Consider the following 12808-nt stretch of genomic DNA (forward strand, 5'->3'; position numbering starts at 1 on the left):
CCCGCCCTGCTCGGAGGAGGAGGAGGAGGGGGCAGCCGCCGCCGCCACCACCGGGAGCCGCCGCCGCCGCCGCGGGGGGAGGCGTGCCCGCCTGGGGCTGAGCCGCTGGTGCAGCAGGCCCCGCTCCCGGGGCCGCCCGACGGCCGAGGGCCCGCCGCCGCCTCCCGGCCCAGCGCCCCGCCGCTGCACGGCCCCTGCGCGCTGTCCCGGAGCGGCCCCCGGCTGCCAGACATGACCGCCATCATCAAAGAGATCGTCAGCAGGAACAAAAGGCGATACCAGGAGGATGGCTTCGACCTGGACCTGACCTGTATCCATCCTCCCGCCGGCGACGGGGCCCGGCACCGGGCGTTGCACGTACAGCTATTGCATCAGACCGGCCCGGCGCTTACCTAACGCCCTGCCCGCTGCCGCTCCGCCCGGGAGGCCGGCGGCTGCCAACGGGGGCTGGCCCGGGCCGCCGCCGAGGCCTCCCCTTGCCGCTTCGGCCTCCTTTTGTGGGGGCCGGCTGCCGAGCCGGGGGCTGGGATTAACGGGAGCTCTGTGATGGCGAGGATTAACGGGAGCCCTCCTTGGGCGATCGCAGCCGGCCTGCCCGCTGCCACCACCCCCCTTCCCCAGCCCGGGATGCTCCGGAGCAACGCAGGGGCTGCCCCTTAGCTCTGGCTGTATTGATTTTTTGGCTCCTGTGGCAAATACGCCTGCCCTGCCATGACTCACGTCCTTTTATTTATTTCTTAATATTTTTAAAAATATAATAACTCATCTTGGATTGTAAATATAATGGTGGCAGGCCTCTCACTCTGCCGGGGTCACTGCTCTGTGTGGCAGGAGAGGTGAAGTCTGTGTGCTCTGCCCTGGTTTTCATCCATTCAGTAAGGCAGGACTCGTGCTTAGCTGCTGTGTGATGCTGCAAGGGTCTCAATGAGGAGATGTGGCAATCGCTTCTTCCAAGCTAAAAAAGAAAACCTCTTTTCCTAATGCGATGGGTGAACTGTGCTTTGGCGTGACCTCAGCTCCAGTCAACATGGAGATGTGTTACAAACAAGAACACATTGGGTTTCATCGAGGAGGATTGTAATTCTGGAATATGTAATTAGTATGCAATTACAACTAATGAGTCAAGCCATAGAGAAGCATTGCTAGCATATAGTTTTGGTGGACTTTGGAACAGATGTACTGTAGCGGCAGCAGGCAGATGTTTAGCTTCAAATGCCTTGCAGAGTTAATTGTACGTAGGGGCTGTGCTGTGGTGGAGAAAGATTGTTACTGGTTTTGAGAGGTTTTGGAGCAAAAACCTCGCTTAATAGTTGGAGCTGACCTAGGAAAAACGAATTTTGACAGCAGTGTTCAGAGCTGGAGTTAACCGTATACAGAGAGTCCTTTCTGTACTGCAGCAGGATTGTGGTGAAATATATTGGGTTTTGGAGCCATTACACTTGTGTCATAGTGAGTGCTAAAAATAAATCCAGTTCTTGGGCAGGATCAAAACTGATAACATAGCTCTAACTAGTGTAGAGCTCATACTGTTGCACTGACCCTAGGCCTAAAACTTTGATGGCTTTAAAATGATCTAAGAGGTTCTTGACTTGAGCATGTGGCTGCTGAGCTTTTAGTTAAAAAGCAGCAGCTCTAGTAGGTAATTCCTGCATTCTGTTCATAGTGGTATTAAAAATGCAGGCCTAAAATTCTATTTTATATGTTTGCTCTTGGTTGTTTCGTTGACCTATGACTAAGGCCGCTGTAACGCTGACATAGGCCAGTGCAGCACTTACTGCTGACTTAACAGCAGAAGTCTGAGTTAGATATTTTTTTTGATTCTCTGAGTGATTGATTTGCTGGCAACTTTAGGGTTGTGAAAAAAGTGGCGGCAAAATGATGAGGTTTTGGCTTCCCAGTTGACGAGTTCAGTGTTTCAGAGATCTTTGCCCAAACGTGGCATGGGTAGGGAGAGGTTTTTTTTTCATGCAAACAGATCTTTTTAACTAGTAGTCTGCTCCCGGCAAGAAAATTATTGAATGTTGAGCCTGGATTCTCATGCTTCAGGTTGCTAATGATATGTCAAATGGAGTTTATTGCTTATTTTTTACTTTTTTGTCTCATTAATTTTATTCTTAGAATTTTGCATTAGAAATAGGCCACTGAACACTGAAAACTAGCTTAGGCTAGTTTTTCTAAAAGGAGTACTTGGCTGCAATTATGTAATGAAATTTATAGAAAAGGTGGTTTTTTTCCCCACGATTGCAAAAATATCTTTGGAAGAAGCTTTTTTTTTTTTTTGTATAGCTGCACAGCTTTGAACAGACAGTTAATGAATGAAGACTTACCATACCTGGTAGCTGGAAAATAACCTTACACACAGACAGAGAACCAAGTTGGGAGTTAGCTCTCCAACCATGTGATGTTAAATGAAGAAGGAAGACTTGAAACCTAAGTGAGCTGTTCGGGAAGGCATGTGGTGCATGGTAGGAGGATTGGGGTTTTAAGTTCTCAAAGGTACTTCTCACAATGTGCCAGAGCTTAAAATTTTCAGACCGAAACAAGATACCATCTGCATTTCTGCTGTTGGTTAGCTTTGCTTCCCTGTGCACCCATATCTATAGGAGCGTCCTCTGTTACAGATTACTGGTCGTTTCAGGGTAGGTGCTTCTGCCAAGCTAAAAGAGGAAAGACTGACATGAGTTTGACAGCCCAGTGTTTTGGGCGTTTCACCAGGATATGGGAAGTGGAGGTGTGAATTCCTCCTCCAGTAAATATTTCTGTACCAGTAGTTCAATGGTGGTGACTCCAAAATACTCAGTATCTGGTGATTACTACCTAGACTTCAGGAGGTGGAGAATAAAATGAATCTACAGTGAATCCAGGTGAGGTGCCTGATCTCCAGCCTATATTCTGTGGTCTGTCTTCTACCCGTCTTTGAGGGAGGGTTTGTGTCTCGTTCCACGTGGACGAAGACTTGCAGTCTTTATATTTGGATTATGGCTGATTATCCCAAGACGTTGCAAGGAACACCTGAGTGCCCAAAAGCATTCATTCTGGAGTGCCAAAGGCCACTTCCAGGACCTCTTTGTTTTCTCTGTTGGGCTGTGTCAAATAATTTTAAAACTGTCGCTGATGTACTTACGGTACAGTACATCATGCTTGGGGACTCTCAGTTCCTGACAAGCTGGTTAAGAATTCTTCTTGTGTGCATAATGTAGGATTTTGGGAAAGGGAAATGGTCACTTCTCAAAATCGGTAGTTTTATGTACACAATATGAGAATAGTCCTATGCGCTAATTATGAAACGAGTGTCTTCAAAAAACATATTGACATTACTTTTTCTCTAATCAGATGTTCTTTTCTCTCTGAAGAATCTTTTTATGCACCTCTTGGAAAAAATATTTTGAAATTAGAAGAGGAAAGGATTTTAGATGTGGAGACATTAAATCAGCTTTTTAATACTTTATTTCAGATATTGTATTTATTCTCCATTTAATTGGGTTTCTATTCTATTTCTGTATTACTGGATACCTTTTCTTATAAATGGGTGTGAAGGAAAGTTTGGATTAATTACTTTCTTCTAAGATGGCTGCATTTCTTTATGATACAATTTTCTGAGGCACTATAATCTTTGGTATTTCTGAAATTGTGCAGATTGGTTGTTGGCCATTTTATTTCAGGGAACAGCAAAGAGAGGATGCTTGCATGCAAGTCTTGCACATTGCATTGATTGCCTATGTCTTAAGAGGTCCATGTGAAATTGAGTTTAGCAAGTGTTTTAACTATTTGAGAGTAAAGTGGAAAAAATCGTTTAACTGCTTCTCGTGGCCATTATAACTTTGGTTAAACTTTGTCTTGTATTTCCAGGCCTTCTGTTATGCATGAAAATGGCCGTCTAGCCTGGGCACAGGGTAGAGCATGCCTACCTTGATACGTAATTGAAGCATGTGTATAGTTCCTGACCTACGTAGTCATATAAACTGAAGCAATATTCAATAAAGATTAGATGGTGAGTGCAGTTTATTTCAAGTCTCACATGTAGTTTGTCTCATATAATGAAAGGCAGAGAATGCTAAAATTGCGAGTGGAAGCTTCTTAGAATATCAAACTGCTTTATGCTATTTGTAGTCCTAAAGCTCTTTGCATTTTTAATGAAATTTTAAATTATGTGACTTCACTCAAAATCGCTCAGCTTCCAGGAAAAAAAAAGAATTAGTGGCATAAGATACATACCACATTTAAAAATAGAGCCTGAGTTGGAAATGCCATTCATTTAAAAATATTTGGTTTCATTTTAAATTGAAGTTTGTTAGATGTTTTGTAACAAGTTTTTCTTGCACACAAGCACAGTAAGGGCTGGTAAGAGTTTAGAAGAAACTAGAAGAAACAAACTGGCAACACATTTTATTGGTGGAAAAGTATTTCTTTGTTCCAGAGTAAACCGTGTTAGTTAGCACTGTTAAGAGCCTGACAGACTCGTTTTGCTTCTGGAGCCTGGGATGATCTTGGGTTTTGGACAAGAAGATTAGTGCCAGTTTTGCTCTGAATTAATCTAAGAAGTCTGTTTGAATAGACAGCAGCGAACTGTCAGAGTAAACTTCTCTGAGTTCGATTTGATTACCTGCTTGCTTTAGGATGTATTTGATGCTGGGAACATTAGTTTTTGGGCACTTACCAAGGATAAAAATTTTTTGAGTTGTCCAGGTGGAGAAGGCAAGGTGGTGATAGATGTGTGTTCATGCATTTTCTCTTCTGGGATTAGGGTCGTGCTTACTTTTCCTTAGAATCCAAAAAAGCCCCAAACCCCTTTGACATATTGCTGTAATACGTGCATATTTGTGGGTGGCCTTGTTTGACAGCTGGGGCCTACGCGCAAAACCCCAGCAAACGCTCTGTTGTGCAACCCTTGCTGTATCCATTCAAAGTCACCCCAGCCCCTTTCCGCCCTGCTTTTTGACTGCAGTTGCTCAGAAAGGGACTTAAAAGATGCTTGACAAAATTACAGCTCATCTTTTTGTGCTTGCTTAAACGTAGTGCAAGCTTCCTAGTGAGCTAGTTGATCTTGCATCATCAGAGATTTTTAATCAACGTGCAGTGTTGCTGGGGACTGTTTGCACAAGCTAAACACAAAGTTAAAAAATAACTGCCTGTGCACACTTTTAAATTGACAAAAGCTGCAAAGTCTTTCTTGGTTTCACGTAGCTCTACTGTTGAAGTGGTGGCTGTATGTTCTTTTCAAGGTGGGGGAAGAAACTAGCACAGCTAACAGGGGCACTTCGTAGAATTTTCCTATACAGTGACCTTTCAGAAGCTAGTCTTCATTGAAATCTGTTTGTAGGCTTAGGTAAGCGTGTGTGATTTTCAGAACATCCGAAGCTTTGCTGTTAGATGGTAATGCTGAATAAAGTGCAAGCTTTCCTAGGACTGGTACTGGCTTTGAGCATTTCAAGGGAAGTTCCAAGTTCATCTTCATTATCTCTTACTGGTGAGATGTTAGCACTTGAGGCCCTTGAGAAATTATCTTTGTTGAGGCTGGTCAGTGACTTTGGTGAGGACAGTTAGGTCAATATTGAGGACTTCTGAAAATTCCACCTGTTAAGCTCTTGGTGTAGCTCTTGGTGTAATCGGTTGGCCATGCATTAGCACTGGGTTCAACTTGAGTCTTGAAGAAGTTTGATGAATTTTGAAAGTGCATCTTTCTAGGGACTTGTGCTAGTCAGGAAGGCTTTTCTGTCCTCTAGCTAATTACATGTGACATCCACCGACTTTGTGAGATGGTTACAGCGTATTTAGGGAAAGGCTATAGCCTTGAGTGTGGAGTTTATGCAATACTTGAAGTGGCTATTATTACCACAGTATAATATATGCGGAAAGATTAGTTGGCTCTTGATGGCTGCTAGGCTGACGATCAGCAGATTTCTTTGGGACAAAAATGTGTTTTTCCTGTGCTGTCCAGTGCTACACTTAATCCATCTAATCTGAGAACTTTTTTTAATTACTAAAAGGTTTTGAAGTACAGTGACTGCTGTAGAGAAAGCTGGTATTTGCTAAATGATATGTTAAAACACTGTGTATAGGAGTACAGAATTTTCTTCCAGAAGACAGGGGACTTGCATTTTCCATTTTTTGACTTGTAGGATGATTTGGACACCTAAATCCTCTTTGTTGTGGAAGTAATCAATATAATTTGTTTAGTAATAATATGATGAAAGAATGTGTTTTATTAACACGTAGTGCTAAAACCCCCGTGCTAAAAAACAAAGCCACAACAAAACTGAACTTCAGAATGTAATAACTGCAAAGCTGAAATTTTATTTATCAAGTACTTGTCTACCAAGTTGCTTTTATGAGTTGTGAATCTCTAAATAGTTTCTTAAATGAAATTATATTTTTAATGGATTAATGTTGTTGCCACATTAATACTGCATAAGCTGACAAATTATACGCCTAGAGTCTTCCCCTATAGCGTGTTTAAACAAGAAAATGGTTCTTGTATAATGATTTAAGGGACAATGGTTGTGTTCTGACAAACTGGAAGAAAAGGGAGGGAATTGGCAGTTGAGCTGTCAAATCCCTTAATTACATTACAGACCAAAGTTGCTGTCATTAGTCATAACTAACTCCCTTTTAAAAAGCCTACCTCCTTTCTAGTTCAAGTACCCAGCAAGTAATCTGGAGCTCGGAGCTACACGTGATTTGTATTCATTTACTCTGCCTAACATAGGGTGGATATTGGAGGTTAATTATTGCATAACTTTTTCAGGGGGGTGGATGGGATATAGCCTGGAGTTGTGAGTAGTGATTGCTGGATATGCCTGATGCCTCACCTTAAATACTAGGGTAACTGTGGGCTCATTTTAATTGGCAATCCTGTGAAGATTTTTGGGATTAAAGTTGTGCACATTTGTGTATTCGTGTGAGTTACTGGGGTGGTGGTTGCCAGACTGTAAGAAGAGAATTTATTTGAAAATATGGGAACATTCATAAGTGGCCCCATGGAGCAAGATCTTTTTCTGGAACATGAGTGCCTTGTGGGTGGTTGACTTTACTTTGGGTTCAGAGATTGCTGTTAGTTTTTTGACTGTATCTTAGTCCCAGATTGTAAAGAAATCCTTGTTTCAGTTTCTAATTCAAGCTAACATCCTCTTTGCTCCTATCGTAATCTGCCTCATTTACTGTCTTGCCTATGAGGCCCTGAAAAAAATAAAAAAGTTTTGTAGAATGGAAGTAAATAATCGTGCAATTAGGCCATGTATCATGCTGCATAAATCTAGGTAATCTTAATGATTTTTAGGCAATGTAGCTAAAGTAGTGGGCTCTGTGATTCAAGTGGTAATTGACTGTGCAGCTAAAAAAATTAAACTCAACTGCTCTGCGTTTGGGATGATTACTGTTGCAAAAGCTGGCATTGTTCCCTTTAAAGATGAAGTCCCAGCTTCACAGCCCCAATGTGCAGCAGTGCATAAAAACTGCTTAATATCCAGTTTTTTGTAGTGAAGTGCTTAAGAAATGTCTTTATAAACTTAATTCTGCCTTTGTGGAGCTGTAGTATAATAGCTTTTAATTGCATGATTAATTTTCTTAGAGGCATCTGCTTAATTCATTGCATTGCCTGGATGTATATTGGGCTAGAATTGAAGTAGTTATGTATTTTCTATTCTTTAATTTCTTGTGTGGGTGAGTTAGGGAAGTAATGTCCTTTTTTTGTACTAACATTTAAGAGGAGGAAAAACGCTAGATCTCATTAGAATGAAATTAAATATTACCTATTTGGGGCTCATTTGTTCAGAAACAGTTTATTAGGATGGCCTTATGTCTTGTTTTGCTGCTTACCTTTATCTTCTCTTGGATCACTACCCTTCCTACCCCCAAATTAAGGCTTGATAAATTCACACAAACGCTAGGTTTTGTAGCTAAAAAGCTTTTGTTCCGCAGAGCTTTTTAGTGTAGCATATAGCTAGCTCTAAAACGATAGCTATTTTAAATTCCCTTGTCTCTGGAAGTTTTGGATGTTGTTTCAGAGTTGCAGAAAGTTGAGACTGAGCCATTTTTCACTTCCTGTCAGTAAATATCAAAGTAGTGACTCTCTGTGCTGACTTCTTTTTACTGAATAAAATTCTTGTATTTTTTCTGTGGGTGTCTGAGGTTAGGGTATGCTTAAGTACACATTGGTGCTTCTTTAAAGGAGATCCTGCAAAGTGTGGTAGTGCTCTCAGAACACGCACCAGGGAGGTCCCGTAGTCTGCCTTGAAAGAGTTCATGTTGAATTTGGTTCGTGGGTTAAAATATTTGTCACTTTGGAAATCTCAAACTGAGATGTGAAGGTCAAGCTGCTCATATAGGTCGCCTCCTACTGAGGAGATCCACTTGGCAGATGCGTTTCCTTGAGGGCAGCTGCTTAGCCTTTTTTAAGAATCACATAGAATGCTGTGGGGTTGGAAGGGACCTCTGGAGATCATCTAGTCCAACCCCCTGCCAAAGCAGGTCCACCCAGAGCAGGTCCCACAGGAACATGTCCAGGCAGGGTTTGAATGTCTCCAGAGCAGGAGACTCCACCACCTCCCTGGGCAGCCTCTTCCAGGGCTCTGCCACTCTCATAGGAAAGAAGTTTCTCCTCATGTTTAGGTGGAACTTCTTACATTCAAGTTTGTGCCCATTTCCATTCATGCCCTGTTGTCCTTTGCCACTGGCACAGCTCTTGGCCACGGGGTGGCTGTGTGTTGCTGCAGCTGTTTGGGATGCCAGGGTAGGTATAAGATGGGAAGTGGCTTCTTTCAAAGTGTAAACAGAAAACGTGCAGAGGTCCCTTTTTTTCATCTCTGCAGATTTTCACCTCTAGAAACTTGTTAGGGTTGTAGGGCTTTTGTTCAGTGCAGTAGACCTGGACTTGAAGTTGGGTGGGGGGTGAAGGCCCAATCTTCAACTCCTCGCCTGAAGTGTTCCTTCTGTCAAATTTCATCTGAGTAATATAGTGTGCCTCTGCGTTGTTTGTTGCACTTCTGTTTGCTCTTGGCTTTTTCTTAATGGGAAGGGTAGCTTTTTTTGGTGTGCTGTAGCATCATCAGCTATTGTAGAGTCATTTGCTGCTTTTGACAACAAGCTCGTGTTTCCTTTACTGTGTGCTTTCCTGTCTTTATTTGTGATTCCAGACCATTTTTAAATGAAAGTTTAAGGCATCTTTTTTTCAGACTTTGTCAGAGCGAGCTCTTCTGTAGAGTAGATATAATTGTCTTTCGTGCTTCTCTGTTACTGTTTTTTTTGTATTTATGCTGTGAGGTTTGAGGTTGATAACCGTATTTTGCAAAAAAAAAAAAAGGATTGTGTGTTTGTTTTGGTGTCCCCCCCCCCCCCCCCCCCCCAATCTTCTTGACCATATTATTTGCTCAGCAAAGCCTCTGGCTGGCTGAGAGCTCCAGGACACATTTCCTACACCTTGCAGAGGTCGGGAGAGAGACTTCCTCTGGGAATACTTCCCAAGTGCGATGTAGTAAGCATGTCCAAAAGCACTGCTATGGGGTGGAAGTGAGTTGGGGGCATAGCTGGTTCCTGAGACAACCTGGCAGTATCATTTTCAAGCATCTTCTGATTTACTTCTTCACACTGTGGGGAATTTGAGTTCCCCGCCAGACTTGTTAGCCCCATGACCTCATCTGGACAGGTTTGCCTTCCAGATACAACAGAGCTGCAGTTCTGTTGTTCCTTGTCTAGGTTGCTGCATTTAAGCTGAAATATTAAAAGAATTAAGAAAAAGAGGGTTTTTGTTGAAATCTTGAGCATTAAGGGGTCAAATGCATTTATTCTGAATCATAAAATGTTTCTGTCGGCCACATCTGAGTTGGTCTCTTTTCTTGTTCTTTAAGACACAGATGGTAGAGTTGGCAAGTGCAGCTGGCTGGCTACAAGGAATCCTCCTTTGCTTTGAAGAACTTTCTTCCTGTTCATTTCCTCTACACTTCCTGCTTCTCTAGAGTCATAGAAAAATAGTAGACTTATTTTTTTGTTTCATACTGGTTAATGAAAATGCCACCTTTTAAAAAAAAGTCACGCAGGTGTACAGGCTAAACAGTATTGATGCTACGAAACTTTTCTAGATTTTGCTTGGCATATTTTCCTATGTTCTTTTTTTTTTTCGTATGGATACTGTCAAGAAAATGGCACTAGTACGAGCTTGGCCATTTGTCAGGACTCTTAAATCTGAGGATGGAGTGTGGACACTTCTCATAACACTCCCCCTTTAGCTTCAGGCTGTCAAGCTTTTGAACAGCAAGAACAGTCCTTTTTTTTTTTTTTTGTTGCCTTTGCTATATGAACTTTTTAAAGCTGGAGTTAAAGGGCTTGAGGTTAGCATGCTGACATTGCATAGCTGGTAGGGCCAGATGTACTGCTAGACCATGTTGCGTGGTTACTGAAGTTGGAGTTACTGAAAATTGCAAACAAATTGAGATGACAAAGCAACTTTTGGAGACTTGAAAATCACGTTGTTCCTCTGCTTTTCAGTGTTGCTATTAAATGGGACTTAGCAGTTGGCAGTTCGGGAGGCTGGCTCCCTTTGTGCTGTGGCCCTCTGCAGCCGGGAGGGTGATGGGTGACACACAGAGGAGCACGACTGAGGGCAGCTGGGGTGCAAATGACGAATGGGGTCTTCAGGAGTGGATTAAAGCAAGTGCACGCCTTGCTTGTCTGAACTGGAAATAAAAATTTGCATTCATAACAGTTGTGAAGCTTTTCTTCAGGCCATAGATGTACCAGTTTAAATCTGTTCTTTGTTAAATAAGATTCATATTTGGAAGCTGGAAAATGAGGGTTGGGAAAAATGGACTGTTGCCCTTTTATGTGCAAGTGTCAGGGTTCACGTTTTGCAGTAAGTTTTTAGCTCCAAAGCATGACTTGAACAGTGAACGTCATTCACAGTGTCAGGAACACTTGGCTTGTTTTAAATTTCCTTTTTAAAGAAAGGTGAAGTCTGGTGCCTGGTCAGGGCTAGGGAAGTCAGGGCTTCCTGAAGCCTTTGGTTATAAAGGGCTAATAGTTTTAAAGTTGTTTTATATTTGCATTTTGATTTAAAATCTGTCATCAATGGTGGGTTTAAAAAGTAAAGCTATTTGTAAATTCTTATGCACTGCATGCTCTAACATGCTAATAAAATAGGAATATTAGGTCATTTGCTTTTTTTTTTTCCTGTTATAGCCGCCTTCATGAGCGGAGAAAGGATAAGGGATTAAATACTTTGTTTGAAATAGGACTTAATGAAATTACTTAGAAATTCTAATGACTCATGCTCGAGATGTTAATTGAGAATGTTGATCATTGCAGGAAAGGCTGTAGCTGTCTATTTTTGCAACTTTCTTGTGGCTGTTTAAAAACTTAAGAATTGGCAAATATTTTGGTATGCTTTTTTGGACACATTCCATTATTAGGAAAAAAAGCTGAATTTGTGAGCAAAGTCAGTTATAGGACCAACACAATTCATTTGCTTCTTGATATATGTGTGTGTATAAAATTTAAAATGTATACTGCATATTCTTTAGTTTGGTCTTAGCATAATGTGACTATATAGACAGCTATTTTTGAAAGTGATTATAACTGCTGATTTGCATAATGATACAGAATTTTTTTCATAGCAACTGAAAAGACTATCGTCGCTAGCATGTGGGAATGATTTCAGGCTTTAAGAACAGTGTTTTGTTAAATCTATGAACAGCATTAGAGCAAAGGTGTTTATGAAGTGGCATACGGATTTCTTGCTTTGGTGCATCTTCAGTAGTGATGAAGAATCACTATTTCCTTGTGGTGAGCAAATTATTAGGTGTTTTCATTTTAATGTTCTTTGGGTATAGCTTAGTGTTGTCCTTGTTCATTTGAAAGCTGAAGTTCTGTAGTTAGTAAGTAGTATGAACTTGAGTAGAGGGTGGCATTTTAGTGTTTCGCTGTTTCGTTATCAAGAATCTGTCTCGTGTATTTTTTTTTTATTATGGGTGCTAACTAAAATCCCAGCCTCCACTTTTACAAGGAAAGGAATTGAGTGCTTTAAAAACTGTTGAAACCATCTCTAGGAATGGGTTTCCTAGGAAAGAGCTACTTTGGCAAAATGTGTTTGTGGTTTTTTTTTGTTTTTTTTTTTTTTTTGAAAGCCCACTTCAAATTTTGGTAGTTACAGCAGTTCGGTTAACTTTGTTTTGCATATATTGTAGAACTTCCTCAATAAGTGGCTGAGGCTTTATCCATTTTCATTTGTCTGTCTAAAAAAAACAAAGCTTGGAATTGATAATGAACTTGTTGCATGTTTTAAATTATCAGTTCTTCCAGATTTCTAAAATTGTCAGTATCATTACCCATTTCATGATGACTCAGAATTCTTGCTTTGAATGTAAGCCCAGCTTCCAAGCTCCTTTGTAAGAAATCTCTTGGTAGCGAATATCTTAATTTCAGCTGTGGAAGTCAATGTTAAATTAACTGTGGTGTGACAACCAGTGTCTCTGAACCATTGAGCCTGGCTGGTGGTAGAAGAACTTGCTGAAGGTGATGCTGAGCGAATGGTTGCTCCCGTAACTGGCTCGGCTCTATACCCTTCTGTGCAGTGATCAGAGAATGTCCCTGAGGAGGACTGTTTCATTCACAGAATCATATGGGGTTGGAAGGGACCTCTGGAGATCATCTAGTCCAACCCCCTGCCAGAGCAGGTCCACCCAGAGCAGGTCCCACAGGGACTTGTCCAGGTGGTCTGGAATGTCTCCAGAGCAGGAGACTCCACCACCTCTCTGGGCAGCCTCTGCCAGGGCTCTGCCACCCTCACAGAAAGTTCCTCATGTTTAGGTGGAACTTCTTA

The 12808-nt window shown here is 41.7% G+C and overlaps 1 protein-coding gene across 1 annotated transcript in view; it reads left to right on the top strand.

The window, feature by feature from the left end:
• The first annotated feature begins 17 nt into the window (after nt 1-17).
• The window catches only part of PTEN (phosphatase and tensin homolog), a 48309-nt gene continuing 35518 nt past the window's right edge, over nt 18-12808 (top strand). Inside the window, exon 1 of the mRNA XM_014966640.1 lies at nt 18-310. Within this exon, the coding sequence (XP_014822126.1) occupies nt 232-310 (79 nt within the window). The 5' untranslated portion in view covers nt 18-231. The remainder of the gene's footprint in view (nt 311-12808) is intronic.

Source organism: Calidris pugnax, unplaced genomic scaffold (assembly GCF_001431845.1).
Source record: "Calidris pugnax isolate Ruff unplaced genomic scaffold, ASM143184v1 scaffold53, whole genome shotgun sequence".
Lineage (NCBI taxonomy): Eukaryota > Metazoa > Chordata > Aves > Charadriiformes > Scolopacidae > Calidris > Calidris pugnax.